The 27,731-nt window shown below is 33.6% G+C and overlaps 2 protein-coding genes across 2 annotated transcripts; both read right to left on the bottom strand.

Annotated features, from left to right (window-relative positions):
• Nucleotides 1-9,924: 9,924 nt before the first annotated feature.
• LOC114270317 (alpha-amylase) lies at nt 9,925-12,596 on the bottom strand. Its single transcript, XM_028211777.2, has 4 exons — nt 12,382-12,596; nt 11,937-12,069; nt 10,333-11,138; nt 9,925-10,246 (listed from the first exon to the last, which is right to left on the bottom strand). The coding sequence occupies exons 1-4, from the start codon at nt 12,484-12,486 to the stop codon at nt 9,998-10,000; spliced, it is 1,293 nt and encodes a 430-aa protein (XP_028067578.2). The 5' UTR covers nt 12,487-12,596; the 3' UTR covers nt 9,925-9,997.
• Nucleotides 12,597-25,380: 12,784 nt separating this feature from the next.
• SCP2 (sterol carrier protein 2) lies at nt 25,381-26,687 on the bottom strand. Its single transcript, XM_028211775.2, has 4 exons — nt 26,300-26,687; nt 26,123-26,183; nt 25,774-25,876; nt 25,381-25,660 (listed from the first exon to the last, which is right to left on the bottom strand). The coding sequence occupies exons 1-4, from the start codon at nt 26,426-26,428 to the stop codon at nt 25,579-25,581; spliced, it is 375 nt and encodes a 124-aa protein (XP_028067576.1). The 5' UTR covers nt 26,429-26,687; the 3' UTR covers nt 25,381-25,578.
• Nucleotides 26,688-27,731: the final 1,044 nt, after the last annotated feature.

Genomic DNA, 27,731 nt, shown 5'->3' with positions numbered 1-27,731 from the left:
ATCTCTGCTTCATCGCATTCCATTGCCTACTCTTGAGCAGGCTATTTCTGAGTTGTTATCTGAGAAGACTCGTCTTGGCCCTCTAAAGACTCATCATGTGGATACAATTCTTGCTACTCCCCAATCACTAAGTTCCTCTGCACCAACCACCCAGCAGCCCACTAATTGCAAGTATTGTCAAAATCGAAGCCTTCTTTCTACTCATCTTCTGTTTCATTGCCCAGTCAGATCCTGTTGATACTACAACAAGATTAGTCTTGGTCATCTGCAACAAGATTGTTTTCGCAATCCAGATGCTCATCTACTACTTGTGGGGCTTTATCATGAGGCCATTCACAACGTCCCGGGAATCAGTCTAGATCTCTGCTTGTTAATCGCACTACTACTGCTGTCTCTGAGGAATTTCCTGAGCCTTTAGATCCAGCTATTCCTGTCTTTTCCCAAACTAATGTTAAAGCCATATTCAAACAGTTTCTCATCACCTTTAATACACCTCCTTCTACTGCTCTGTATGTGACTTCAGGTATATCTCCCTGGTATTTTAACTCAGTATGTGTCACGACCCGAACATGCCCTTATGGGTTCAGCATCGTAACCGGCCAGTAATCTTAAGATTACCAAAGGCCTCTAAGACAGATTAATATAATAATAGGGGCTAACGAAAGCAAATAACAAATATACAATATCCATTGAGTTGTGTAGACGTATATGAGACAGAAAAAATTTTAAACTTTCATATACATATCTACACATCATCCTTACGACGTCATATACATGCAGACTAGACAAAAAGGACTTAGCCCTATTTACAAAATAAACGAAAACTTGTTTAAACAAACAAGAAGACAAAGCTTAAACTTTATGCACGTAGCCATAAACGCTAGACGCGTCCAAAACCTCCACGAGAGGCACATAGGTTGGCTTACAGAAAGAAGAATCCAAGCAGCAGCCCTAGGACTAGTCACACGCCTGATCGTCTACATACATAAAATAATACAATGAGCTGGAGCCCAGTGCATAATAACAAAGTAAAGGGTTTTTAATGAATGATGTCCATCACAGGGTCAGGAATCAGAGCTTATATAAGGAACATATTCTTATTATATCAGAAACATATTCTTATCGAAAACAGAGTCTTATGCATATTCAGGTTTCAAATCAGATTCAAATACATGTTCATATTCATATTCAAATCATGTGTGGTACTTCCTTTAAAGTAACATATCATGTTGGTCAAGCATATCAAGTTCCATAATGGAACTTCCGGTACCGGGTAACATATCTCATACATCGGCCACGGTATTATTTCCCCCAGGCGAGGGCCTCGGCCACGGTATTGTCTCCCCCGGGTGAGGGCCTAGGCCGCGGTATTAACCCCCGGGCTAGGGCCTCATGACCATAAGCCACAGTATTATGTCCCTTGGGCGAGGGCCTCGGCTAAGGATACCACAATTACGTTTCAAAGAAAAATTGGACAATCATTTATTCATACAAAACATAGCATTTCAGAAACTTATCATCTCATATCATCAGAAAATAATTAAAGTTAAACATAACTTTACAGAGTTATAGTATTCAGATGCTTGGTCTGGCCTCGTAGCTGACCCTACACAATTCATAATACACATAGAAATTGGGTCACAATATAATTCATTCCGTTCTTAACTTGTTTAATTCTCTTTATACCAAATTACACATCAATTTGCAATTTTGCAAATTCATCACAAGTCACAAATAACGTCCTCAACTCAACACACTTCTCAACACATATCTCAACACAATTCAACTCAATATTAGTCAACTCAACTTAATTCAACATAAGTCAACACAACTTAATTCAACAATACTATTTACAATTCAACATAGTTCAAGATAAATTCTTGAATCCCATTTCAACATTCCATAACCAATTTTATGTTGTCCATATCATTAACGCATCTTTTCCCCCAAAACATTTCATATTATAGCATGATTTACAATGCCCATAACAAGGTTCAATCACTAATTTTTAACATAATTTTCAAATATTTCCAAAATTCAATTAAACTTGTGTATATATAATTCAACCTCTCAATTTCATGATTCTACTTTCAATTTGGGCAAAATCTTTGATTATCATCATGAATCAACCTAGGGTTTTCAAGAAAATCAAGGATTTCAAGAAAAATCCAAACTTCCCAAACCATTACTTTTTATTCCAATTTTTCCATTGATTACGCACCTAAGGTTCATAATCCATCATCTTAACCCAACAATTGCACCCCCAACATTTCACACCCTAAACCCCCAAATCTCATGTTGGACACTATATGCTCAAAAATATAGATTTTGTATTTATATAGTCAAAATATCACAAATCCATCCATTAATGCAAGTATTGAAAGGGAACAAGGACCCCTACCTCAAGAATCAAGCAAAAGAACGAAGCTCCAAAAAGAATCCTTCGCCAACCCGAAATCCAATCGGTTGAAAAGTGAGTTCTTCAAGCCTTCTTCACTTTTTGGTGAAGATCTTGATCAATCCAAATGGAAATGGATGGCATTTAAGGTCAAAGACCTAGGGTTTTCGGACCTAGGTGAGAGGGATGAACAGAGGAGATGAAAAGTGTGAAGAATGATCTAGAAAAGTCCCTTTAAACTTGCTGAATTCGCGCGGTCCACTCGAGTGTCGCTTTTCCGGCTCGAGCGTACCTGCTTTCAGCACAGATTCCAAAACTTCAAACAGGTATAACTCTCTCATCCGGACTCCGTTTGAGGTCGTTCTTATGTCAAATCGAAGCCCCGAAAATAAGATTTCCAATGGTTCTAGCCTTACATCCAAATTCAAAGTGTGGAAAAAGAAAAGGGTAAAAGAGTGACGGCTGCTCGTAAGAAAAATTATCCGAATTAAATTCTTGGTTCACTTTTACTTTACCATTATACTACCAGTTCAATCAATACCTCAAAATAAAATAAGGAGGTTACAAATACACTAATAAAAATGTCAAGGGCAATCTCACTTTCCACGCTCGAGCGTCGCTTTTTACGCTCGAGCGCGCAGACTAACAAAGCTGTCCGCTAGAGCGACCACTCCTATGCTCGAGCGGGAATTCACAACTCTCAGAATTCCGGACCGCCTGCAAAAATGCTAGGAACCTCTCAAGTCCGCTCGAGCGGAGGGAAAAATTTCGGATCGTTACAGCATGTTGCAATCATATGACTTCTAGTTCTTCCATATTTTCCTCTATTTCTTCATCTCCTCATATTCTCTCCATTCATACTGCTGATGGTTCTCTTATGTCTGTAAGTCATATTGGTTATGTTTCTATCTTTCATTTATCCTTATCAAATGTTTATCTTATTCCTGATCTCACTTTAAATCTTATTTCTATTAGTCAATTATGTGAGCTTTGTCTAACTGTCACATTTTCTACTAATGGTTGTTTGGTATAGGACCCTCAGACGGGACAGACTCTTGGGATCGGCCGTAAGCATGAACGTTTTTATGAGCTCATTCATCTTCATGTCCCAGACTCCACCCCGATAGCTGCTCCTACATCTGCTTCCAGCATGTCTACTTTTAATAGTTGGCATTGTCATTTAGGACATATTTCTGTTAGTCGATTAAAATCTTTAGTTTCTATTGGTCAGTTAGGTCATGTCATTCCTGATACTTTAGATTGTTTATCTTGTCAACTTGTAAAACAACCTGCTTTATCTTTTAATGCAAGTATTTCTGTTTCTCATGCACCATTTGATCTTATACATTTTGATATTTGGGGGCCATCACCTACTACCACTATGAGGGAGATCATGTTACTTTGTTGATGATTTTTCACGTTTTACATGGTTGTTTCTCATGAAAAATTGATCAGAACTCAAACAACTTTATTACAATTTTGCAAGCATGGTCCAAACCCAATTTTCTAAAACCATTAAAATTTTTCGACCTAATAATGCTATGGAATATAAGGATCTTGATTTTCTCTCATTCCTTCAGCGTCACGGTACTCAGCCTTATCATTCCTGTACTGGCACGTCCCAACAAAATGGTCATGCTGAACGGAAGTATAGACATATTCTTGACACTGCTCGAGCCATTTGTATCTCTTCCTCGTATCTTGATATTTTTTGAGGAAAGCTGCTTTTACTGTTGTTTATGCTATTAATTGTGTTCTCATTTCTACTATCCATAACCAAACTCCTTATGCACGTTTACATGGCACTAGTCCTTCATACACAAATCTTCTAGGTTTTTGGGGTCTGCATGCTTTGTTCTTCTCCAACTTTATGAACACACCAAACTTGAACTCTGTTCTCGTCTTTGTTGCTTTCTTGGGCATGGAATTGAGCATAAAGACTATCGTTGCTGGGATCCTATTTCATCCTTATCCTCGTTCCACTTATCATCATCTTCTACTTCCGTTCTGTTTACTAATACTTCTATCAATCTCTTCTCTAATGCCTTTTATGCAAGTTCCTCATCTCTAGAGATGTCTTTGCCTACACCTGATCCTGTCTCAACTGCTCCCTCTGATGGTCCCGTTGAGTCTCCTATCACCCTACCAGATCCTCCTTTCACCAGTCATCCACATCGAGTAACTCAACCACTTGTTTATCTTCATGATTATATTGTCGAGTCTACCACCTTTTCTACTTATGAACCTACCTCCTATCGTGAAGCTTGTACTAATCTTCTTTGGTAGCAAGCTATAACTGATGAATTACAGGCTTTAAACAAGACTCATACCTGGGAAGTTATTGATCATCCTCCTGGAAAGACTGCGATTGGCTACAGATGGGTATACAAAATTAAGACCCATTCTAATGGCTTTATTGAGCACTACAAGGCCTGTCTTGTTACAAAGGGCTTCAGCCAAGAATATGGCATTGATTATGAGGAGACTTTCACTCCAGTTACTCGGCTTACCTCTGTGCGTAACCTACTTGCTGTTGCCACTGCTCGCCACTGGGATCTCTTTTAGATAGATATCAAAAATGTCTTCCTTAATGGTGATCTTCTTGAGGAAGACTACATGTAACCTCCCATTGGGTCTGCTTATCCGGCTCATAAAGTTTGCAAACTACAGAGTGCTCTCTATGTTCTCAAGCAAGCCCCACGAGCTTGGTTTGCAAAATTCAGTTCCACTATCCATGACTTCGGCTCCACCTCCAGCTCATATGACTCCGCTTTATTTGTTCGAACCACTCCTCATGGCACCACTCTTCTTCTGCTTTACGTGGATGATATGATTATCACCGGTGATTATCCTCGGCTTATCTCTATGCGTACCTTACTTACTGTTGCCACTACTCACCACTGGGATCTTTTTTAAATGGATGTCAAAAATGTCTTCCTTAATGGTGATCTTCTTGAGGAAGTCTACATGCAACCTCCCCTTGGGTCTGCTTATTCGGCTCATAAAGTTTGCAAACTACAACGTGCTCTCTATGGTCTCAAGCAAGCCCCACGAGCTTGGTTCGCAAAATTCAGTTCCACCATCCATGACTTCGGCTTCACCTCCAGCTCATATGACTCCGCTCTATTTGTTCGGACCACTCCTCATGGCACCACTCTTCTTCTTCTTTACATGGATGATATAATTATCACCAACGATGATGTGGCTAGTATTCTTAGTCTCAAACAATTTTTCAATTGTCAGTTTGAGATGAAGGACCTTGGTACTTTTAATTATTTCTTAAGGCTTGAAATCTCTCATGATCCCACTGATTATTATTTGTCACAAGCCAAATATGTATCTGATCTTCTGGCACGTGCTGGTCTTACCGATTGCAAACTTACCTCTACTCCCGTTGATCCTCAAACTCGTCTTACTCCTCTAGACGAGGATTTTCTCTCTGATGCTACTCTTTATCGCCAGCTGGTCTGTAGTCTTGTCTATCTCACTGTGACTCGTCCTAACATTGCCTATGTTGTCCATCTTGTTAGTTAGCACATGTCAGCTCCCCATACCTCGCATTACACTACTCTACTTCGCATACTTCGCTACCTCAAAGGCACTATGTTCCATGGACTCCACTACTCTGCTCACTCTTCTCTCGAGCTTCGTGTCTTTTCTAATGCTGATTAGGCTGGGGATCCTACGGATCGACGCTCCACCACGGGTTTCTATTTCGTCTTAGGAGATTCTCTTCTTACTTGGCGCAACAAGAAACAGTCCCTTACTGCTCGCTCTAGTACTGAAACCGAATACCGCATTCTTGCTGACACTACTAAGGAACTTTTATGGCTTCACTGGCTCCTTACTGATATGGGTGTTTCTTCCCTTGGCGCCACATCTCTCCATTGTGATAATCAGAGTGTAGATTGCTCACAATGATGTCTTTCATGATCGCACCAAACATATTGAGATTGATTGTCATTTCATTCAACAGCATGTTACACGTGACACTGTTCATCTCATCTCTATTTCTTCTGTTGATCAACCTGTTGATATTTTCACCAAGGCTCATTCTCCTAGTCGTTTCAGTGATCTAGTTTCCAAACTCAAGTTGGTTAATGCTTACCCACCTTGAGTTTGAGGGGGGTTGTTAATGTATATATTAGATTTAGAATTATATTTATCTCTTTATATTATAGATATAGCTTATCTCTATCGCTCTTTGGCCTCGTTTGGTAGAGTTGTGGGAAATTGATTATAGTTTATAGTTTAACAGTTTATAGTTTATAATTGTGAACATAAACTGATTTTTGACTTATAAATTAAGCTTCTCCTCCCACACTCAAGGAATAAGTTAATTTTTGACTTACAAAAAACTATAAGCTATATTGTTAAACTGAACCAAATATATCAAAATAGCTTAAATTAAACTAAAAGCTGAAATAAGCTGGAAATAAGTCCTACCAAACAGGGCCTTTATTTCTATCTCCTTGTATCTCTCTCTCTCTCTCTCTCTCTCTATATATATATATATATATATATATATTTATCTAGGTTTGTGTTCAGCCTATAAGTACAGGCTCTCTTATTGTATTCAATTTTAATTCAATATAATACAGATACACGTTTCCCATATTTCTTTCAACCATTCTAACAGTTACAATTATTGGATTGGCATATTTTTTTTCCATAGATAATATACATTAAAAATTTTACAAAGTAAACGGTTCTGATCATCGAAACAGAAATAAGTGCACTTTTTGATTTTTTATAAAATATGAGTTGGGTGTGGGTTAGGTTTGAAGTGATGTGGTAGAGAGGTGATGTGACTGAAATAAGATGATGTGACTTAAATAGAATAGTGACTTTTTGATTTGTTGACTTTTTTTTTTGATATGTCAAACCAAGCCTAAGTTATTTCCAATCTTTTTACAATAATGTTAAATCTATAGTGAGAAATATGTGAAACCAATCATATCCAATACGTGGTGTTTTGTGAAATTGGTAAAAATTTGATTTTTTTATTTTTTTTAATAATTTTTTAACTTTTTTGTGTTAATAAAATTAACCATTTTTATAATTTTTTTATGACTTTTTTTTGTGTGTATAAAAAAACTAAAAAAATAAAAAAACTAACTTTTTTTTAGCTTCTTCCCAATATGTTCCACCAAATCCGGTAGATCTTTGTCAGAAAATCATTTTTTTTTTAGATTGGTGTGAGAAAAATCATTGATTGATGAATATTTGCTAATCAAACAAGTTTGGCCGTGTGGGACACAAACGAGATATGTGACGCAATCCCCTGATGCTGACGGTACGCTAATGACTATACTAATTAGGCCTGGTTTAATTTGTGGATAAGTAATGAAAATTGAATTAAGGATGATTTTGGAAAGTTGGTCAAAAATTAATTTTTTAATTTTTTTTTAAAAAACTTATAAAAAAAAATTGAGAAATAATGTGACCTAAAATATGTTAAAAGTTGATTTTTAACTTTTAATCATCTTTCTAAAAATACATAAATGTTCTAAAATAAAGTAACCTTTTGTTTGTTTTTGTGCAAAAGTAATGAGATAAACAAGTCCAAAACTGCTAAGATTAGATGTCTAAGTATATTATACGATGTTTGGTCAGAAAATTTAACCCTGAGTTAACTGTTCCAAAATTAAACCAAGTGTTTAATAAAGGACTAAAACAAAAAGAAGTGTTCACATTTTATATGATTGGGAGTGCTACAACAGAGCTTGTTCCCAATCACAAAATCAAGTTGACTGTGAATGATTGATTTCCATTATTAATAAATTTTAATAATGTTAAAAACATAAAAACTAAATGCAGAATGAATGAAATATAAATATATTACGAGGGGTGGGTCTCGCATGTATATCTCAAATCATGTAAGTTCCATCTCTTATGAGACATCTATGTCATATTTTATGAGACATCTATGTCATATTCTGTGTGTTCAGTACTCTTTACCTTCAGACTTATTGATAAATTTTCATACAAAAAATCCTATGAACTAAATTTAGCAGTACATACATAATAACTAGTGTAAAATTTCCCTCTCTAGAATGAGAGCCAGAGTTTCCCTTTGATTTTTCTCTCAGCATTTTCTTTTCTTTTTTGGAGTGACCCTTACTGTTCCTTGTTATTTTGTGGGTGGGGTGGGTGGCTCATCTCTCCTTCTAGTAAGTAGGAGTGTGGGACTCCTTTCCGTCTTTCACTTCTTATGCTTCTTTGTTGGAGTCTGTTTTACTTCATTTTCTGGTAATTATCCCTTTTGTTCTGCTTTGTTTGGTCTGGGCAAGACTTGCCGTCCCTTTGCGCTTTTTGGGTTGTTTATTGCAGGATTGGCAGATAATGTACCGCGTGACAATAATGATCATTTGAGAACAAGTTAATTTAGTAACTTTTTAGTTATTTTGCTAAAATATGAGCTAAAAAAAATTAGTATGTTTGAGATGATTTTTTAATTTTTTACGAAAAGATGTGCAAAAAGTAGAGAGAAAAGAGAATTTTTTACTTTTTAGTATAGGATATTGGTTTTTTAGTTTTTTTTAATGATTTTTTGACTTTTTAGCTAAAAAAGTCACTTGCCAAACGAGGCCTGGTCTTGATGCTTTATTGAGTTTTTTTGACCCAGCATTTTTACCTACAAGCGGATAACAAGAGTGAGATACGTTAACTAATGAATCTAAAGGCTAAGTAAACCAATTTTATACAATTATCATGATGATTTCTGACTAGACCAACATTCAACATATTCATAATGATATAATTTGAAAAGTGTTAATTCAGGCTGTATGATGATGATTATTACTATTGTAATAACCATAGTCACAAAGGATATGCTTAGAAAATTGATTTGGTATTCCCTTTTGCTAACATTTTTTTTATTAATGTGCACGTTAATTTTAGGTTTTTATTTTTCTTTCTAAGCCCAAGCTTGAGCATGAACTTTTAAGTTGGACTTTAACTCAGCTAGACCTCTAACTCAACTAATTTTTTATTTTCAGAAAGCCCAGAACACTTGAAAATTCGGCTAATTTGCAGCCTTACTAGAGAATGGAAGCAACAAGAGGTAACAAAGATGTTATATTAGACTTTCTTGAGTCCATAATACTAATCAGCATGGTTGGTTATCATTTTTCAAAAATATTTTTCAGAAAATTCTACTTCTTATTTTTCGTGTTTTTTTGTTTTCACTTAATTTTTTTAATATTTTGAGCGATTTTTTTAATTTTTAGACATGCCTAAAATAAATATATACCTAAAAAGTAAAAAAAAAAATTTTAAAAAAACTTTTAAACATTCACTAAATACCAAAAATACAAAAAAAAAAATACGAGAATTCAGTAGATTTTTTGTATTTTTATGTATTTATTAATTTTTAAAAATATTTTTTCACAAATTTTTTACTTTTTAGATACATGAAAGTAAGGTGCATCTAAAAAAGTAAAAAATATGTTTAAAATTTTAAAAATATTCACTAAAAACAAAATAACGCGAAAATTAAAAAACTCAATTTTTAAAAAATTTAATTCAAAAAACTCAAACCAAACACACTGTATTATTCTGGTGACTTTTCAACATACATTTTTTTTTTTTTGGGTGCTATTTCTCCCATACAGCATAGTCATTGCCAGAGGTAGAAACATGAAAATTAGGTGGAATAAGATTTCCAAGATCAAGCTTTGGACCAATCTTGACAATGATTTTATCATCAACCATGGCTACATATAGATCAGCATCAGCAGCCATAATCTGCACTGTGCTCGTTGCACCGATCCCATTCCTTCTCCTAATTGCAGCCAATGTAGCTATTCGATCCTTCAGCCCCCACTCAATGAAGTGGTCATAAAACTGCAAAATAGCAGCAACAGCTTGTTTTCATTTTCGTTTTCTGTTTTCAAAAATACAAAAAGCATAAAATGAGGAAGAGGAATTACCACTGATGGAGTCCCGGGATGTGTGAGAATGTAGGCATATCCTAGCATCACTTTGTCAGATGGGAAAGGCCAAAGCTTCTGAGTAGAACCTGTATCATGATTGTCAATGAAAGTCACAGCATTTCCTGGCAAAACCCCAATCATCCCCGGTGGCTTTCCATTCGAGTCCTTCAGCCTCCACAGCTCGCCTTCCACAGCAGCTTGAAGAACCCCTTTGGTAGTAAAATCAAATGCTTTAACAGAACCACCCCCTGTCTGAACCCACTGAACCAGCCTGTTCCTGTGCTGGTCCTGGTTATAGTCTGGTTTCCCATCCTGCCCGTAAGAAAGCGAATCCCAATACTCCCCAACAGCAAAATCTGGCAAAGTATTTTGCATATAGATCTTGGTGATGCTCGGGCTATATCCCTTGGCAAAATCAAATCGCCATCCAGTGAATCCGATATCTGTCTTGAGCCAATTCATCCAATCAGATAGTTCTTTCTGTACCGTCGGGTTGAGGTGGTCAATGTCAGGGGCAGGTTTGAAGTCGTCCCCAGTGTCAAGATTTCCCTTGCCATCAGAGTATTCAGTATCGTCTTTGCAAATAAAGGAGGGACCCCAGTCAAGGCGGTTGTCGGGGGTTCCTCCCTCGAAGATGCACCATATTCCTCTGCTGTCTTGCTTTTCGGCACATCTGTGGTTTATTACAATGTCAGCGACACATTTGATCCCTTTGTTATTGAAGGCTTTAACCAATGTTTTTAATTCGAATTCATTTCCATAGTGGGATGCATTGAGATCATACAATCTTCCTGGCATGTACCCTGGGTAAACAGAGGAGAAAACAGTGAGATTATGAGAAATTCAACATCTATTGGCTATTTTTAGTTGAACATAAACTCAGAACCCATCATATGTTACAGGTTCACTCCTGACTCAAAGCTACTATTTTTTTTTTTTTGGTGCGCGTGCGTGTAATTTGTCATTCTTGTGCATTTATTTTTATTTGTGTTTTACTGATTAGTTGTTACGTATTATGAGCTCTTATCAAACCCAAATCCTTAATCAACTATGATTTTGTTAGGATCTAGTTGACTTCAGATTAATGCAACAACTAATGCGCTTTTAATGTTAGGAAAGCTTGACTGACTGGTAATTCAAACAATCAAAAAGACAGTTGGGATTTGGAACTTTCAGCACAAACGCTGCTTCTTAAAGTTTCTCAAACTAATCACCAAATCCCAATTAATTTAGTGAAGTTTATCATGAAATTGCATTAGGAAGAGAGCAAAATTGAATACATTATTTTGAAAAAAATGGAAATAATTTTCATGAAACAGAGGTACATATAATTTTTTAATAGTTAAATCAAAGTTGATGATCAAAGTATTTTCTACTATGTCCTAAAGTGAAGTAAGTTACAACTCGTAATAGCTACGATCAATAAATCACAATTATTTTTCAAATCTAGTGTCATAATATGTTTTCATTTTTTTAAGGTTGTGTGTAATAGAATTTCTATTAAATGAAACTCATGGCATGCAAATAATAGAAAAGAAATGGCCGATAATAGCATAATAGAGAAACATATAATAATAGGAAGGGTTATGTATGAGTATGACCTTGGGATGCAACAGAGTGAGAGGATGGGGGTAGCCAAACATGAGTAATTCCAGCAGTAGCCAGGTCTGGAATGAAGTTGATAAGGGAGTTGTACCATCCTCCTTGCTTATTGCTTGATTCCCAATTAAACCCCTAATATCATTATCGTCATTAAATCCCATCAATCAGCATCATATATGATAAATTATAAATATCACATGTATGTTTGAAATAACTAATGTTGTGTTTGGTTAGGGGATTTGGGAAGGAATTTGGAAAGGGAAATGAAAAAGGTAGGTGAAATGTGAATAAATCATGCCTATATTTCACATAATTTCACACACCTTTTCCCTTTCTTTTTCTAAATCCCTCCCTAAATCCTCCAACCAAACACAGCATAAGTAGGAGATGGAGAGAATGATTTGCAGTATACATGTGGATGATGACAAGGCTTATGTTATGTACCTGAAATAACAACGCAGCAGGAGATGCAAGCAACGTTGGGGAGAAGAGGGACAATAAGGCGAGACAGATAAATGAGAGGAAGTTGGGAAAAGTCATCTTTTTCATCCTCTTTAATTCTCTGATGCCAAAGATAACGGACACGACACGAACACAAGTGGAAGGAAAGATATTAATAAGGATGTTGGTTGGTGCAAGGCCCCACGGCTGATTAACTTGACTTTTATATTCTCTATTACAGACGCGCTCCAAGTTGCCCCCAACGGTTTCACATTTGAGAAATTTAGAAATAAAAAAAAAAAAAAAAAAAAAAAAAGAAAATGTGTGAAATTAAATAAAATATAAATTTACTTTATTTATATTTTATTTATTTTTTCTTTTCAAATTTCTTTTCAAATCTCCTAATCAAACATAGTGTAATGAAAAACGTTCATTTCAACCCCTTCACTTATAAAAGTGAATCATCAACAAATTCCATAACAGTAATTTAAAAAAAAAAAACAATCTAAAAGTTAGGCATACTCTCTGAATTTAGTAATGTGTCAAGAGGATGATTGGTCGATATTTAAATTTATCATCTTCTTGATACATCATTGAGTCTAAAAAATGGATTTACAAGTAAACTTGTATATCATTTTCCTTAAAAAAAATTGAGTACATGGACTATTTTTTGATAAAATTTTAGCAGTATTACTAGGGATATCTAGATATAAAAAAATATATATGGTTCGGTTGATACTAAAAATTAATTTTCTATATTTGATGATTATGGTCCAATCTATTTTAATTGATTGTAGCCTATTAATTGTGTCTAAATCTAATTTTATTAATTATGACTAAGTAGATTTTAGTCCGTCGATTCATACTATAAATTATTTTTAATATAAAATTATAGTCACAAACACTTATTATTTTATATTTTATATTATTATTATGATGTTACTACTTGTGCAAGAGGCAATTGAATACATAAGGCCTCGTTTGGGAAGATGATAGGTACTAATTTAGTCTATTAAAAATAAAATAAATTAAAAATTAATAAGATAAAATATTACATTTAAATCATAATTATTTTACTGTGTTTCTCACAATCTTTTTTTTTTAAAAAAAAAAGAAAAACTAAAAATTCATCATAAACGAAACTTATTTAGCTAAGTTAAAATAGCTAATAAATTAAAAAAAAAAAATAGACTAAAAAAAATTCCTCCCAAACAAGACTGAAGTAGTGGAGGCAATTGCAGTTGACACGCATGGGTTGATGCTGGAATTATGAGTTGCTTTATCATTGAAGAACTGCTTTGTGGAACTGCCTTGGGCAGTTGTTTTGGAAGGAACCCTATGGTTATAAGCCGATAAATAGGCAGGAGGACGAAACAAAAAGGGATCAATTATCATCAACATTGAACACATGAGTTAGAATAGATATGTAGGAGTAGAATTTCTTTAGGAGTAGTTACAATCTCTTTAGGAGTAGTTTCTCTACAATTTTAGTTCTTAATTTGTAAATATTTTATTGTTCTTATTTCTAACAATGATAGGTGGTCCGAAAAAACATGACTCGAATGACTCAAAATATCCAAAACAACGTCGTTTTAGATGTAAAACGACGTCATTTTGACACATTCGAGCCACAGAAATTTGGACCACTAAATATTTTTTTATTTCTAATTCATGTAATCAGTAATAATTTCAATTACTTCAATTCAGTTTGTGTTTGTTTTTTCACACTATAACCTTTAAAGAAGTCTTTGAATTTGTAAAGGCAAACATACTCCACCACAATTACTTAATCTAGATTTTATTTTTTTGTCAACTCAACCCTATCGATTCGACTCAAATCAAATTTTTGCTAACAAGTCCATATTTATTTCTATCAATACGATGCAAACTAGATTTTTACTAACAAATCCATATTTATTCTAAGATTGAGAATTTTTTAAAATATATATATATATATATTTATCTGTATTGATTTTTTTTTTTTTTTTGTAAAGAAAACTGAGTCAAAAGATTTTTCAAGTCATTTATTTATATTTTTTTAGTGGATTAAAGAAATTAAAAATTTTAATGTGGTCCTAGTATGATCTAAAAGTTGATATATATATATATATATATATTTAACAATTCCTTAGAAACAAAAAAGTTGTTAAAAAATAAATCAGCATAAATGTGACCCGCTAAATCAGCAAAAATTTGAACTCCACACTATATTTCTTGGTATTCTATTTTTCTATGTTTGAGTCCTTGGTGTCTAATATTACTGAAATTTTAGAATAATTATGGTAGTGTTGATAGAGTTTTAGAATTATAATTTGATAATACAGTTGTATTTTGAGTTTGTGAATTTTAAAATTATGATTTAAAACGAGAAAATTTGTTTGGTTATAATTTTTAAATTGAATTTTGAATTTTTGATGTGACATATGAAATGTGAAAAGTTATTTGGTTATGAATTTTCAAAAAAGTTTTCAAAACTTAATTTAAAAACTTATAACTTGTAACCAAATACACAACTCAAAACTATATTGAAAACTCTTAACCAAATTCTTTTTCAAATTCAATTCAAAAAAATAATTTGTCATTTTAGTCTAAAAAAAATAATTTCTATATTTAAAAAATATCAAAAAAAAATATAATTTTTTTTTTCAAATAACAAGTGGCGATTGGCGATTGTAAAAAAAAAATAAATAAATAAATTTAAAAGAAAAAAAAAACTATTTTGGTCAACCGGTCGGACGTTCAGGAGGATGACCGGGTAGACTCAAAATTCAAAAACTCCTCTGCTTTTCAGAATAGAGAAGACAAAAGAGAGAAAGAGTATGTATGAATCTGCCAAACGTGAAAGAAAAATATGTTTTGAAATGTGTAGTGAAATTACATTTTCAAAACTCTATCCAAACAGTACATAGAAACGGAATAGTGGAATTATGATTAGAAAATATAACCAAACACAACCTTTTTAAAAAAAAATAATTTATAAATACAAAAATCAAACACATAATATACATAAACTTAAGAAAATTTACAAACTTTGTTGAAGAAGCTCATTTTAAAAATAAAAATAAAAATTGTCTAACAATACACATTTTAATTTTTTTTAGCATCATAGAATTAGCATTTTTACAGTGTGAAAAAAGATGTGGAAGGAATCAAATCCAATGATATGTTCACACCAAATCCGGTAGATCATTGTGAGAAACATCATTGATTGATGAATATTTTTACTAATCAAACCGTTATTAGTCAGCTGGCCGTATGGGACACGAGTCGGAGATACGTGACGCACTACTTCCCCTGATGCTGATGGTACGCTAATAATGACTAGACAAATTAGGCCTAGTTTAATTTGCAGATTATCAATGGGGATTGAACTAAATAATTCTGAAATAGAAGTGATTTTTGTTTGTTTGAGCAAAACTAGCCTCCGTTTGGGAAGTGGGTTGATTTTTTGACTTTTTAATTTTTTGATTATTTTAGCCTGAGGCTAAAAAGTCTGGTTTGGGAAGGACTTTTTGACTTTTTGATTTTTTTGATTTTTTTTTTGTGAGAAATGAGTGTAATGATTATGGGTTGGATTTGATATTTTGTTTTTTGTGGTTAAAATAGCCTATTTTATTTTTTGTAGCTATTTTAACCCCTAACCTACCAAAACCAACTTCCCAAACTATGCCTAATAGGTTAATAAGTCCGAACGGCTTAGATGTCTAAAGTATTTTCTGTAAAAATATCTATAAAGTGGCCCATTTCACATGTTTATTTGTATTATTATATAAATATTTTATATATTTATTACATATATATTTAATCAGTTTAAAGAATAATGGATAACTAACGTAAATCATGTCCACTATCCCATAAAGTGATTTCATGGCTCTAATGATAGGAAGTTATGAGGAGTTATATTTGGATCATGGGTCCTAACCTATCTATATATGCATATGATAGCTATCAAAATACAGACGTTATTTTGTAAATAGAATAGACTTGAAACTCCATTCCTTCAACTTCTCCCATATGGTTCTGTGAAAGTGTTCTGTGAGTGGATTTTGTTTATATATTCAAGATTTGATCATTCAAGAACAAAGATTCAAAGGCTTGAATATCATGGCAGAAGGTATTCTTCTTTTATTGAATTAATTCTCACAATTAGTATGAGAGAGTGGGTTTTGTTTATATATTCAAGATTTGATCATTCAAGAACAAAGATTCGAAGGCTTGAACATCATGGTAGAAGGTATTCTTCTTTTATTGAATTAATTCTCACAATTAGTATCAGAGCCTCCTTTTGTTATGTTGGTTAGCATTATTAATTTTACGGAGGCCAAATCCTGTTCGAACCTATTTATATTTTTGTCCCATCATTATCTGTGTTATACCAATGTGTTCACTATTTGATAAAATCCAGGCTTTATCTTGATGATTGTAACATAAGACTCTCTTTGTGAAGAAACAAAAGTTATTTCATTCGTAACACAAGACTCTGCTGTGTATAAAAATAATAACACTCTGCTGTGTATATAAATAATAATAAAATTGTTACTTTATCATTGTTTGATCTCCATGAAGCAAAACATGTCCATTGTTTTGTATTATTTAATTCGTTTTACCCATCCGGATTTGATTTAGGAAAATTTACCCATAAGTCCTAGTTTTTGAAACGTTGAACCATTTAGTCTTAAAAGTTTTCTTATGCTCCATTTAGTCCCATTTTTACATCAACATGATGTGAATGATGTAAATGATCTGATGTTCCATTCTATAATTTCAAAATTTATTGAAATCTGATGAACATTAGATGTTTTTCATCCTATATTTTCAAACATTATTGAAATTTGATGAACATTAGATGTTTAAAATCCAATGTTTGTAACATGACTCTGATGTTATTAACATTGTATCTGATGTTATTAACATTGTAATGGGACCTTTCAGTCTATAAGAAAACTTTTAGGACTAAACAGTGCATAAGTTATTAATTTGGGATTTATTGGTGCATCCCCCTTTGATTTATGGTTAATTGCTTGTATAAAAATATATATATAACTGCTTGTGTAAAATATATATATATATATATATATGGATTGTTTTACTAATTCAATGAATATATATATATATATATATGTATAGATTATATGTGAAATTAAATAATAAACTCATGCTTGCTTACGGAATTCAAGTTGATTTATGATTGCTTCATTTATTTGAACTTTCTGTGACTATGATTTTTATTATTTAAAAAAAAAATACAAAGGAAATAATAAGTCTTGTATATGTGGTTTTTGAGCGAAACATTATCTAGTCTTGTCCAATATTGATTTAAATTTAATCTTGAATTTTATAGTGAGACTAATATGCTATTCAGATTATTCTATTGTAGTTGCATGTGCAGGCAGCAGTGATTGAATTCACTTGAGTTTCATACAATAAATTATTTTAAATAATGTCCCTTCGAGCCTTATAAATTTTCAAGTTCAATGGCATGCTATCTAGAATAGTATAATATTATATTACACACATTAAAGTAATTATTTATGCTATGAAAATTTATGCAAAATAAGAGCATGTATACACTATGTATTCGACTTATGAAATTTATTTTGGTCCAACTTCTAAACAAAATCTAGTATAAGGTTGAATTACATGGGTTTTGGTCTTGGGATTTTCATGTGAAATTATTCTGATTACATGTATTATATATTATGTGCATTAAAAGATTATGTACTTGTTGTAACCATATGTATTTGCTCATATTAATAAATTATGCCATAATTAAAAAGATTTTGTTATGTTTTAAGATTAGCCACAGCATCTTAAAAACATAAAGAGGTAGTGATCCTCGGTATTATGATCACATAAAGTTAAAAATTAATTTGGCATTTTTCATATTGCAATTATGTTTTATGAATAATTTCTCGGTCCCATAGAAAAGTAGTTATTTATGAAATTTAATTAGAATACGATAATGGATTGGGTATTAAAATGATTGAACAATCTAAACCCACATGTATGAGTTTTCTTTTCCTTAAATATTTCAGAACCCATTAGTCTTATTATAAAGTAATAGCAAATCTAATACAGTTTAGTAACCTCTACCCACAAGAAGGTTTAGATTTATTACTGAATTTGAAATTAGTTGATTCAGACTATAGTTATTATTTCAAAGCGTTAATGATGTTCTTGGTAATTGCAGTGATTTCTACCTCTGTATTATCTAATGACTCTTCTCGTATTCCATTTTTGAATGGTGATAATTTTTTGAACTGAAAGGAAAAAATCCTTTTAACATTAGGGTGTATAGACCTCAATCTGGCACTTCGTGTGGATGAACCTCCTGAACCCACGGATGAGAGTTCCGCTGCAGAAAAAAGTACTTATGACAAGAGGGAGCGATCTAATCGCTTAAGCCTAATGCTCATAAAGTCACATATCAGCCAGAGCATTAGGGGCTCAGTCCCATAATCTAATAAGGTCAAGAACTACAAGAGGGCTATTGAAGAGCAATTTGTTAGTTCTGACAAGGCATTGGCAAGCACCCTAATGAACAAACTATCAGGAATGAAGCATAGCAATCCTAAGAGTGTGCATGGACACATTATGGAAATGAGGGATATTGTAACTCGTCTTAAGTCCTTAGAGATTGAGATTTCTGAATCATTCCTTTTCAATTTCATAGTCAATTCTCTTCCTGTGGAATATGGAGCATTCCAAATTTCGTACAATACACAGAAGGAAAAATGGTCTATCAATGAAATTTTGACCATGCGTGTTCAAGAGGAGGAGAGATTGAAGTATGGAAAAGTGAAAAGTGCTCATTTAACAACATATAAAGGAGGGCAATGAAAAAAGGGCAAAGGCAATAAGAAATAGAAGAAGCTTGGTAAAGTGCCATTTAAAAATTATGACAATAAGGATGCATGTTTCTTTTGCAAGAAAAAAGGTCACATGAAGAAAGAATGTCCCGAGTATAAGAAATGGCTTGAGAAGAAAGGTAATCTCATATCTCTTGTGTGTTATAAATCTAATTTTGTTAATACTCATCAATATGATTGGTGGATTGATTCGAGTTTTACAATTCATATTGCTAATACCACGCAGGGCTTTCTCAACCTAAGGAAACTGACGGGAAGTGAACAAGGCATCTATTTGGGGCAATGGGATGCGTTCGCACGTCGAAACTGCGGGAACTTTCAGACTTGTTTTAAAAGAGTGGCTTTGTTTTGGATCTTGAAAACACTCTTTACATTCCATCTTTTTTCTAAAAATTTAATTTCTATTTCTAGAGTAGTACCGTTTAGATTTGAATTTCAATTTGTTAGTACAAATTTTAATTTGTTTAAGGACTCTGTTTCTGTAGGATTTGGTACTTTAATTAATGGTTTATACAAATTAAATTTGGATCTTGTTTTTGAACAAAATCTTTTAACCTTGCATGGTGATATTGGCATTAAGCGTAATATTGTTGATGAGTCCTCATCTATACTTTGGCATATGAGATTGGGACATATCTCCATTGAGAGAATAAAGAGGTTGGTTAATGATGAAGTCCTTCCGATTCTTGATTTTACCTACTTTGGTATTTGCGTGGACTGCATAAAAGGAAAGCAAATCAACAAGACTAGTAAAGGTGCCAAAAGGAGTGAGGAAATTCTTGGAATCATACACACTGATATTTGGGGACCATTTACTCCACCTTGTCTATATGGTCAAAGATATTTTATCTCATTTATTGACGACTATACATGATAGATGTATCTCTACCTCTTGTTCGATAAGACTGAGACACTTGATGCCTTTAAAGTTTATAAAGCAGAGGTAGAGAAACAAACAGAAAATAAAATAAAAATTGTGAGGTCAAACAGGGGTGAAGAATATTATGGGAGGTACACAGAATTGGGACAATTACCATGTCCATTTGCTAAGTTCCTTAAGGAAGAAGGCATTATTGCACAATATTCAATGCCCGGCACACCGCAACAAAATGGTGTTGCTGAAAGAAGGAACCAAACACTTCTGGACATGGTAGGGAGCACGCTTAGTTATTCTAATGTGCCTATAAATTTGTGGGGTGAAGCTTTGAAAACCGCTGCGTATATCTTAAATAGGGATTCATCCAAGGTTGTTCCCAAAACACCATTTGAGTTATGGAAATGATGGAAGCCAAGTTTAACACACTTACACGTTTGGGGTTGTCCAGTTGAAATAAGGGTGTATAACCCACATTTAAAAAAAATTAGACCCCAAAATCGTTAGCGGTTTTTTCATAGGCTATGCGGAAAACTCCAAAGGCTACGGATTTTATTGTCCTTCATATTCATTTAGAATTGTTGAAGCTAGAAATGCTAAGTTTATTGAGGAAGTTGACCTCAGTGGGAGTTACCCTTGAAAGATAGAGTGAAAGGAATCACGGGATTCAGATACAACACCCGTGGTGAATTGGTTGTCTTTCAGGATAATCAACCTGATATCCTTGAAAGTCAACAAATTCAAGAACTTCTACCACAAGAGGAACAAGTCAACATAGAACCTATAAGTCAAGTTCCAATTGAGACTATAGAATTAAGAAGATCCTCACGAGTTAGAAAGTCAGCAATTTCTGGTGATTATTTTGTATACTTAATGAGTCTCATTTTGACATTGGATCTAAGGATGATCCTATTTCGTTTTCCAATGTCATGAATAGGGATGATTCTAAATTATGATATGATGCCATGAAGGAAGAGTTGGAATCTATGGCTAAGAATCAAGTTTGGGAAATTGTCGAGTTGCTTAAGAGAGTTAAAATTGTCGGTTGTAAATGGGTCTATAAGACCAAGAAAGACTCAAATAGCAACGTCGAACGATATAAGGACAAACTTGTAACTAAGGGTTTTAGTCAAAGAGAATGCATCGATTATCATAATACCTTCTCATCAGTTTCTAAGAAGAATTCATTTAGAATTATCATGGTATTAGTAATTCATTTTGATTTAGAGCTACATCAAATGGATGTGAAAACGACATTTTTAAATGGGAATCTTGAGGAAGAAGTATACATGAAGCAACTTGAAGATTTTTGTTCTAATAAAGATAATCACTTAGTTTGCAAGCTCAAGAAATCCATATATGGACTAAAACAAGCTTCCTAACAGTGGTATTTAAAGTTCCACAATGTTATTACTTCATATTGTTTTACAGAGAACGTTGTGTACAACTGTATATACCTTAAGGTTAGTAAGAGCAAATACATTTTTCTAGTTCTATGGCCTCGTTTGGGAAGTGGCTATTTTAGTAGGCTATTTTAGTTTTTGGCTATTTTAGTAAGTTAAAATTTTTATGTTTGGGAAGATGATTGGATTTTTTTGTGGTTGGATGTGATGTTTGTGAGAGAAAAAGTGAAATGATTATGGGTTTGATGTGATATTTTGTCTTATTAACTATTTTAGCTTATTTTGTCTTTTTATGATTTTTAGCCTAAACTAGGCTATTTTTTTTCTTCCCAAACACCCCCATATGTGGATGACATTTTATTTGCATTTAATGATTTGGGTTTGTTACATGATACTAAACAATTTTTTTCCCAAAATTTTGAAATGAAGGATATGGGTAAAGCTTCTTATGTCATTGGCATAGAGATTCACTCCAAAAGGACATTAGGATTGTCTCATAAAGCCTACATTGAAAGAGTTTAGGATAAATTCAGGATGAGTGATTGCACTCCTAATGCAGCACCCATTTTAAAAGGTGACAAATTCAGTTTAAGTCAATGTTCAAAGAATGATTTGAAAAATGAACAAATGGTTAGCATTTCATATGCGTCTACCGTAGGCAGTTTAATGCATACTTTGGTTTGTACATGACCTGACATTGCATTTGCAGTTGAGATGCTTGGAAGATACCAAAGCAATCCAGGAATAGAACATTTGAGGGCTGCAAAGAAAGTCATGAGGTACTTAAAGGGAACCAAGGGCTACATGCTTACTTACAAGCATGTTGACTGTCTTGAGGTGGTTAGATATTCAGACTCGAATTTTGCGAGTTTTCAAGATTCGAAAAAATCCACTTTAGGAAATGTCTATTTGTTAGCAGGCGGTGCTATTTCATGGGAGACCGCCAAAAAGACGATAATTGCATCGTCACGGTGGAAGCATAGTTGATAGCATGCTTTGAAGCAACATCACAGACTATTTAGTTAAGGAATTTTATCACAGGGCTTCGAATTGTGAATTCAATTTATAGGCCATTAAAGATTTACTGTGATAATTTGGCTACGGTTTTCTTCTCTACCAACAAAAATGGCAGCCGAAGCAATCATATTGACATAAAGTATCTTGTTGTTCGAGACCGTATTAAGAAGTAAGAAGTCAGCATTGAGCACATTAGTACCGGTAAGATAGTTGGGGATCCCATGACCAAAGGTTTTTTTGTAAATGTGTTTTCAAAACATGTAAAAGGTATAGGACTGATTGGTTAGGTCGATCTAGTTGTTTTGTTTTGTTTTATTTTATTTTATTTTGTCATGACATTTTGATTATTATTAAAGAGAAACATCATTTTGTGCACCTAAAGTATTTGTGATGCTATGCAGTCCATTAGGACTATTGATCCATAGGAATCATTGGACCCAGATAACGTATTTAAAGTTGAGAGTATTATGCAATATAATACATGGAAGGAAATACTCAATTAATAGAGTATAACTACCATGATTCATATGTTATGACTCTTTATAAGGTTTGGGTACTTTCTATTTAATGGTCATAATCAGTTTGTTAGTTATTTGAAAGTCAACAAAATGTGTTATATGTGTCAAGTCGAAGAATGTAAGAATATCCATAAAGTGGCCCATATGCCACATGTTTGTTTCATTTATTTATATTATTGTATAGATACTTTATATATTTATTATATATATTTAATCAGTTTAATGGATAACTAGCGTAAATCATATCCACTACCCCATAAAGTGGTTTCATGGGAAGTTACAACTTCTCTGATGGTGGAAAGTTATAAGGAGTTACATTTAAATCATGGGACTAAGCCCATCTACATATGTCTGTGATAGTCATCAAAATACAGACATCATTTTGTGAATAGCATAGACTTGAAACTCTGTTCCTTCCACTTTTCACATATGATTCTGTGAAAGTGTTTTGTAAGTGAGTTTTATTTATACATTTAAAATTTAATCATTCAAGAACAAAGATTCAAAAGCTTGAACATCATGATAGGAGATATTCTTCTTTGATTGAATTATTTTAATTCTCACATTTTCTAGGATATTTGGTCGGACAATTTAATACTCAGTTAATTGGTACTCCAAAATTAAACGAAGTGCTAATAGGCAAGGATTAAAACGAAAGCAACTGTTCACATTTTGTATAATTGGGAGAGGTCCAATAGAGGATGTTCCCAAATTCCAATCAACGAAATCAAATGGACTAGGATCGCCAAGGATTGGTTCCCGATATTAAATAAATTTTCATGCCAAGGAAAGAACAAAAAATCAAAATCAAAATCAAAATCCTATAAAACAAATTTAGCAGTCAGATCAATTCATTAAATGGTTATTCGTTATTGTCACTGATTATATTCTTCACAAATTCCAAATTAATAAAAACAATCATATAGTTTACAGATGTATATGTAAGCATACTGAATTGGCTGCCACAATCTTTGTTGTGAAAGGGCAATCGCAATTTCATGTTCCGATTGTCCCAACTATTATTAATCTCATATTGATTGACCCTATCCAATTCTCATTGCAAGAACAGACCAGCAATGATCTTGCCGCAGTCGGAATCAGGTGAAACTTACATCCATTATGGGCATGGAAGATGCCAGACATATTATTTACCCTGATTATGCAATCATAAGAACCTCAAACTCCAAAATAAACATTAAGCGAGGTAAGAAAGAGTCATTTCATCCAAATGAAACAGCATTTCTGCAACTCTTAGTCAAAGAGGGCAGGCAAAAAATTCCATCACTCTACTTGAGAATACTACTATTAAAACAAGAATTTTTAACCAGAATCAATCTCCAAGAATAAAATAAAATCTATCAGCCCAGTGTTAGTTTTTCCATTTCAGACACAGTTTTATTAATTCTATTGATGCATCTAAACATTGTACCATGCGATCTCTGAAACTCCATGAAATACAATAAGCTTGCATGTGCTTTACCATTACAAATATTATAGTGAGACACACACTGGCAAACAAGGAAATCTCACCTCTCTCTCTCTCTCTCTCTCTCTCTCAGTACTTTCTCCCCCAGGGAGGTATTTTAAAACATCCCTTGCACAGAACATTGCAACTGCAATGCCGACATAATCACATTTTAAGAGAAGCCATATGCTCTACAAGCTTAAACTCCAAGTTTGAGCACCAAAAAACACCTTATTACCAGTTGGAAACAGTTTTCCTCACAGAATGTTTGCAGGCCTTCATTTATCAAGTCTGTTCCAAGTTTTTCGCTATGTTATGTCACAAGGGGGAAATAGAGATGGCAGAGCCCAAAACACCACCTCCAAATAGGCCATATAGCTTCAAGCTGAAACAATCATATTATTTACTTTTATACACTGCAATGATGTACTGCTATGCCCTGTCCTAATACAAATATTCCCACAAATGAGGGTGAGAGTAGGAGGAACACATTCACAAATCATAACTGACCTAATGAGAAGACTCTTAAAAATTGATAATTTCCAGCTAATTTTTATGATCTCCAAAGTCCAAAGATCATTGTTTCCTTTTACACGCTACAAAATCAAGTGACAACTAAAGAAATTGAAGAGGCATGAAGTTTCAGGGGATTATTATGTAAGATATAAACTGCAAGAAAATATACCATAAACTAATTTGGTGATTTGTTGGAACTTGCAAGTAAAAAAAAGCAAGAAAGATTTCTGCAATCTCACAGCATTTCAAAAGCAAACAAATGCAAACATAAAGCAAGAGGCATTCATTAATGGCGTGCATTATTGAAACTAAAAAATGATAGCAATGTAGACTGCGCAAATTTAAATTTAAAATTTCTTTTAGAAAAACAGCCTTATAGCGAGTACCATATTACATAAATAAAGAGGCATTTATCAGAGATACTAATGGATGGGTTTAGATCATTTTAATCATTTCTAATTGACATTTCAGTCTACAAATGATACGTTTGAGAAACCACGAAAACAACCTTAAGTGAATAATTCAATGACAAGTCTGCTCACATCTTTGAAGGTTTGGGGAAAATGTCAGGTGTGAATTTCTGAGCGGCACTCAGACTGCCCTTAACCTTCATTGCACCCCTGCATCCATCCCAAAAAATAGTTTTAAGTGACTGAATTCAATGAAATAGAACACATATCACAAAAACAATGAAAAAATAAAAAGAAGCCCTTAAATATAGCAGCACCAGCACCTCATGAAAGCAATTTGGGGATTCATCTTCCCAGAGGCAATCTTGAAAAAATCTTCATCGGTGAAAGAAAAGATGGCATCGGGCTTCCCATCCTCGTATGGCCCTAAAACCCCGAAATCACGAATCAAATAATCATAGATTAACCGCATTTGATTCAATTCTTCATTTCTCCTATATTACTTATAAGATTAAGAAAAATTCAAGATTTTTGGAAATTCTGTTCTTGGGTCCATCCGAATTCAACAATCATCAATTGCTAAGTATATACCCAATGAAAAAACAAACGATTTTTTTTTTTTTTTTTTTTTTTGGGGGGGGGGGGGGGGGGGGGGGAGACTAAAACCCTAACCTTTCTTGACCTCTCCTTTCTTGAGATCAACAACATAGATGTCCTCGTTGAATCCAATTTTCTGTGATTGAACAAACGAAAGGGTTAGTATTGAGACCCATGTAACTGCGACAATACAACAAACATGTAACGTACATATATCTATGTAGAAGATATTAGAGAGAGAGAGAGAGAGACCTTGGGAGCGATGTTGAGTTGATAAACGAGGCCGATCTTCTTGGTGAGATGTTTGCCAGCGTCGGAGGAGAGGTGGAGCTTCATCTGCTCCAGGAGGGCCTCGGACTTCAGCTCAGACGACTTCGCCATTTTTGCAGCTTTTGCCCTTCACTATTGTGCACCGGGGGAGGAGGATGATGAGGTTTTGTGAGTGTGTAATTGAAGTGAAGAAGAGGCCGTGAATTCGACGGACATTTATGGAGGTCGTGGTGGTGGGTGAGGAACCGACTACTATATTAACTGCATTCAAGCGTCTGAAGCCCAACAAAGCACAAAAATTATTAGCTGCGATGCGATGCTATGCTTCATACCTCATACTCCATCTCTCCTATTTTGATACAACCTTTTTGAGGAATTTCCAACTTTTAAAGAAAACAAATAAACACTTGAATTTAAATTTTTAAACATTAATTCTAAAAATGTTTTTCTATTATGGGCTTTTTTGATGCAATTTCTTTTTAAGAGTTTTATTTCATTTAATTTATATTTTTTTGACTATTCTATTAGATCTTATTTGAGGTAAGAATACCAAAGCACTCTCAATCTGTTCTGCACCTATTAATGTTAATATTTAATGTTGATTGTCATTATGTTTTGGTAGTTCCTATGCATCAAGATGTTGACTGACATTATATTTATATTAATTTGAAATGAACTTTTGTTATTAGTTGTCAATTATGTGATGTGAATATTTACATCATGTAATTGAAATGAATTTTCACATCATTATATTCACATTAATTTGAAATGAATTTTTGTCATTGTATTGTCAATTACATGATATAAATATTCATAATAAAATATACGAATATGAACGTTCACATCACTACATTAGTTGAGAGAGAATGTTGACATGTTGTGAATGTTCACATCCCTACATGTTGTAGATAAGAATGTGTTGTCTATCAAAACTATAATGAACGTTATTTTTAATGTGTTGTCAATTAAAAATAAGAAGGTTCATATGTTGTGAATGTTCACATCACTACATTAGATGAGAGAGAATTTTTCGGGAATGTGTTGTGAACGTTCACATAAGATGAAAGAGAATGTTCACGTTATTTTTAATGTGTTATCAATTAAAAATATATTCCATTAGATGAGAGAAAATATTTTCATTATTTCTAATGTGTTGTCAATTAAAAATATATTCACATTATACAATAATATAAAATAATAACATCAATGTTATTTATTTGTGTATGAAATTTCCAATGCCTTAGTCCTTTCCCTTCTCTCCCCCCCCCCCTTCCCCCAACATTAAATTTCAACATTAAATATCAATATTAAATATTAAGGGCACAGGAGCCTAAGGCCCCGTTTGTTTTGGGAGATAGAATTGAGGGGATTGATAATGAGGGGATTAATAGTGAGGGGATTGTTAGTGAGGGGA

This window comes from Camellia sinensis, chromosome 3 (assembly GCF_055761805.1).
Source record: "Camellia sinensis isolate YWXY chromosome 3, ASM5576180v1, whole genome shotgun sequence".
NCBI classification, from domain to species: domain Eukaryota; kingdom Viridiplantae; phylum Streptophyta; class Magnoliopsida; order Ericales; family Theaceae; genus Camellia; species Camellia sinensis.
Note: the sequence above shows the minus strand (reverse complement) of the source record. Positions and strands in the feature narration are given on the sequence as shown.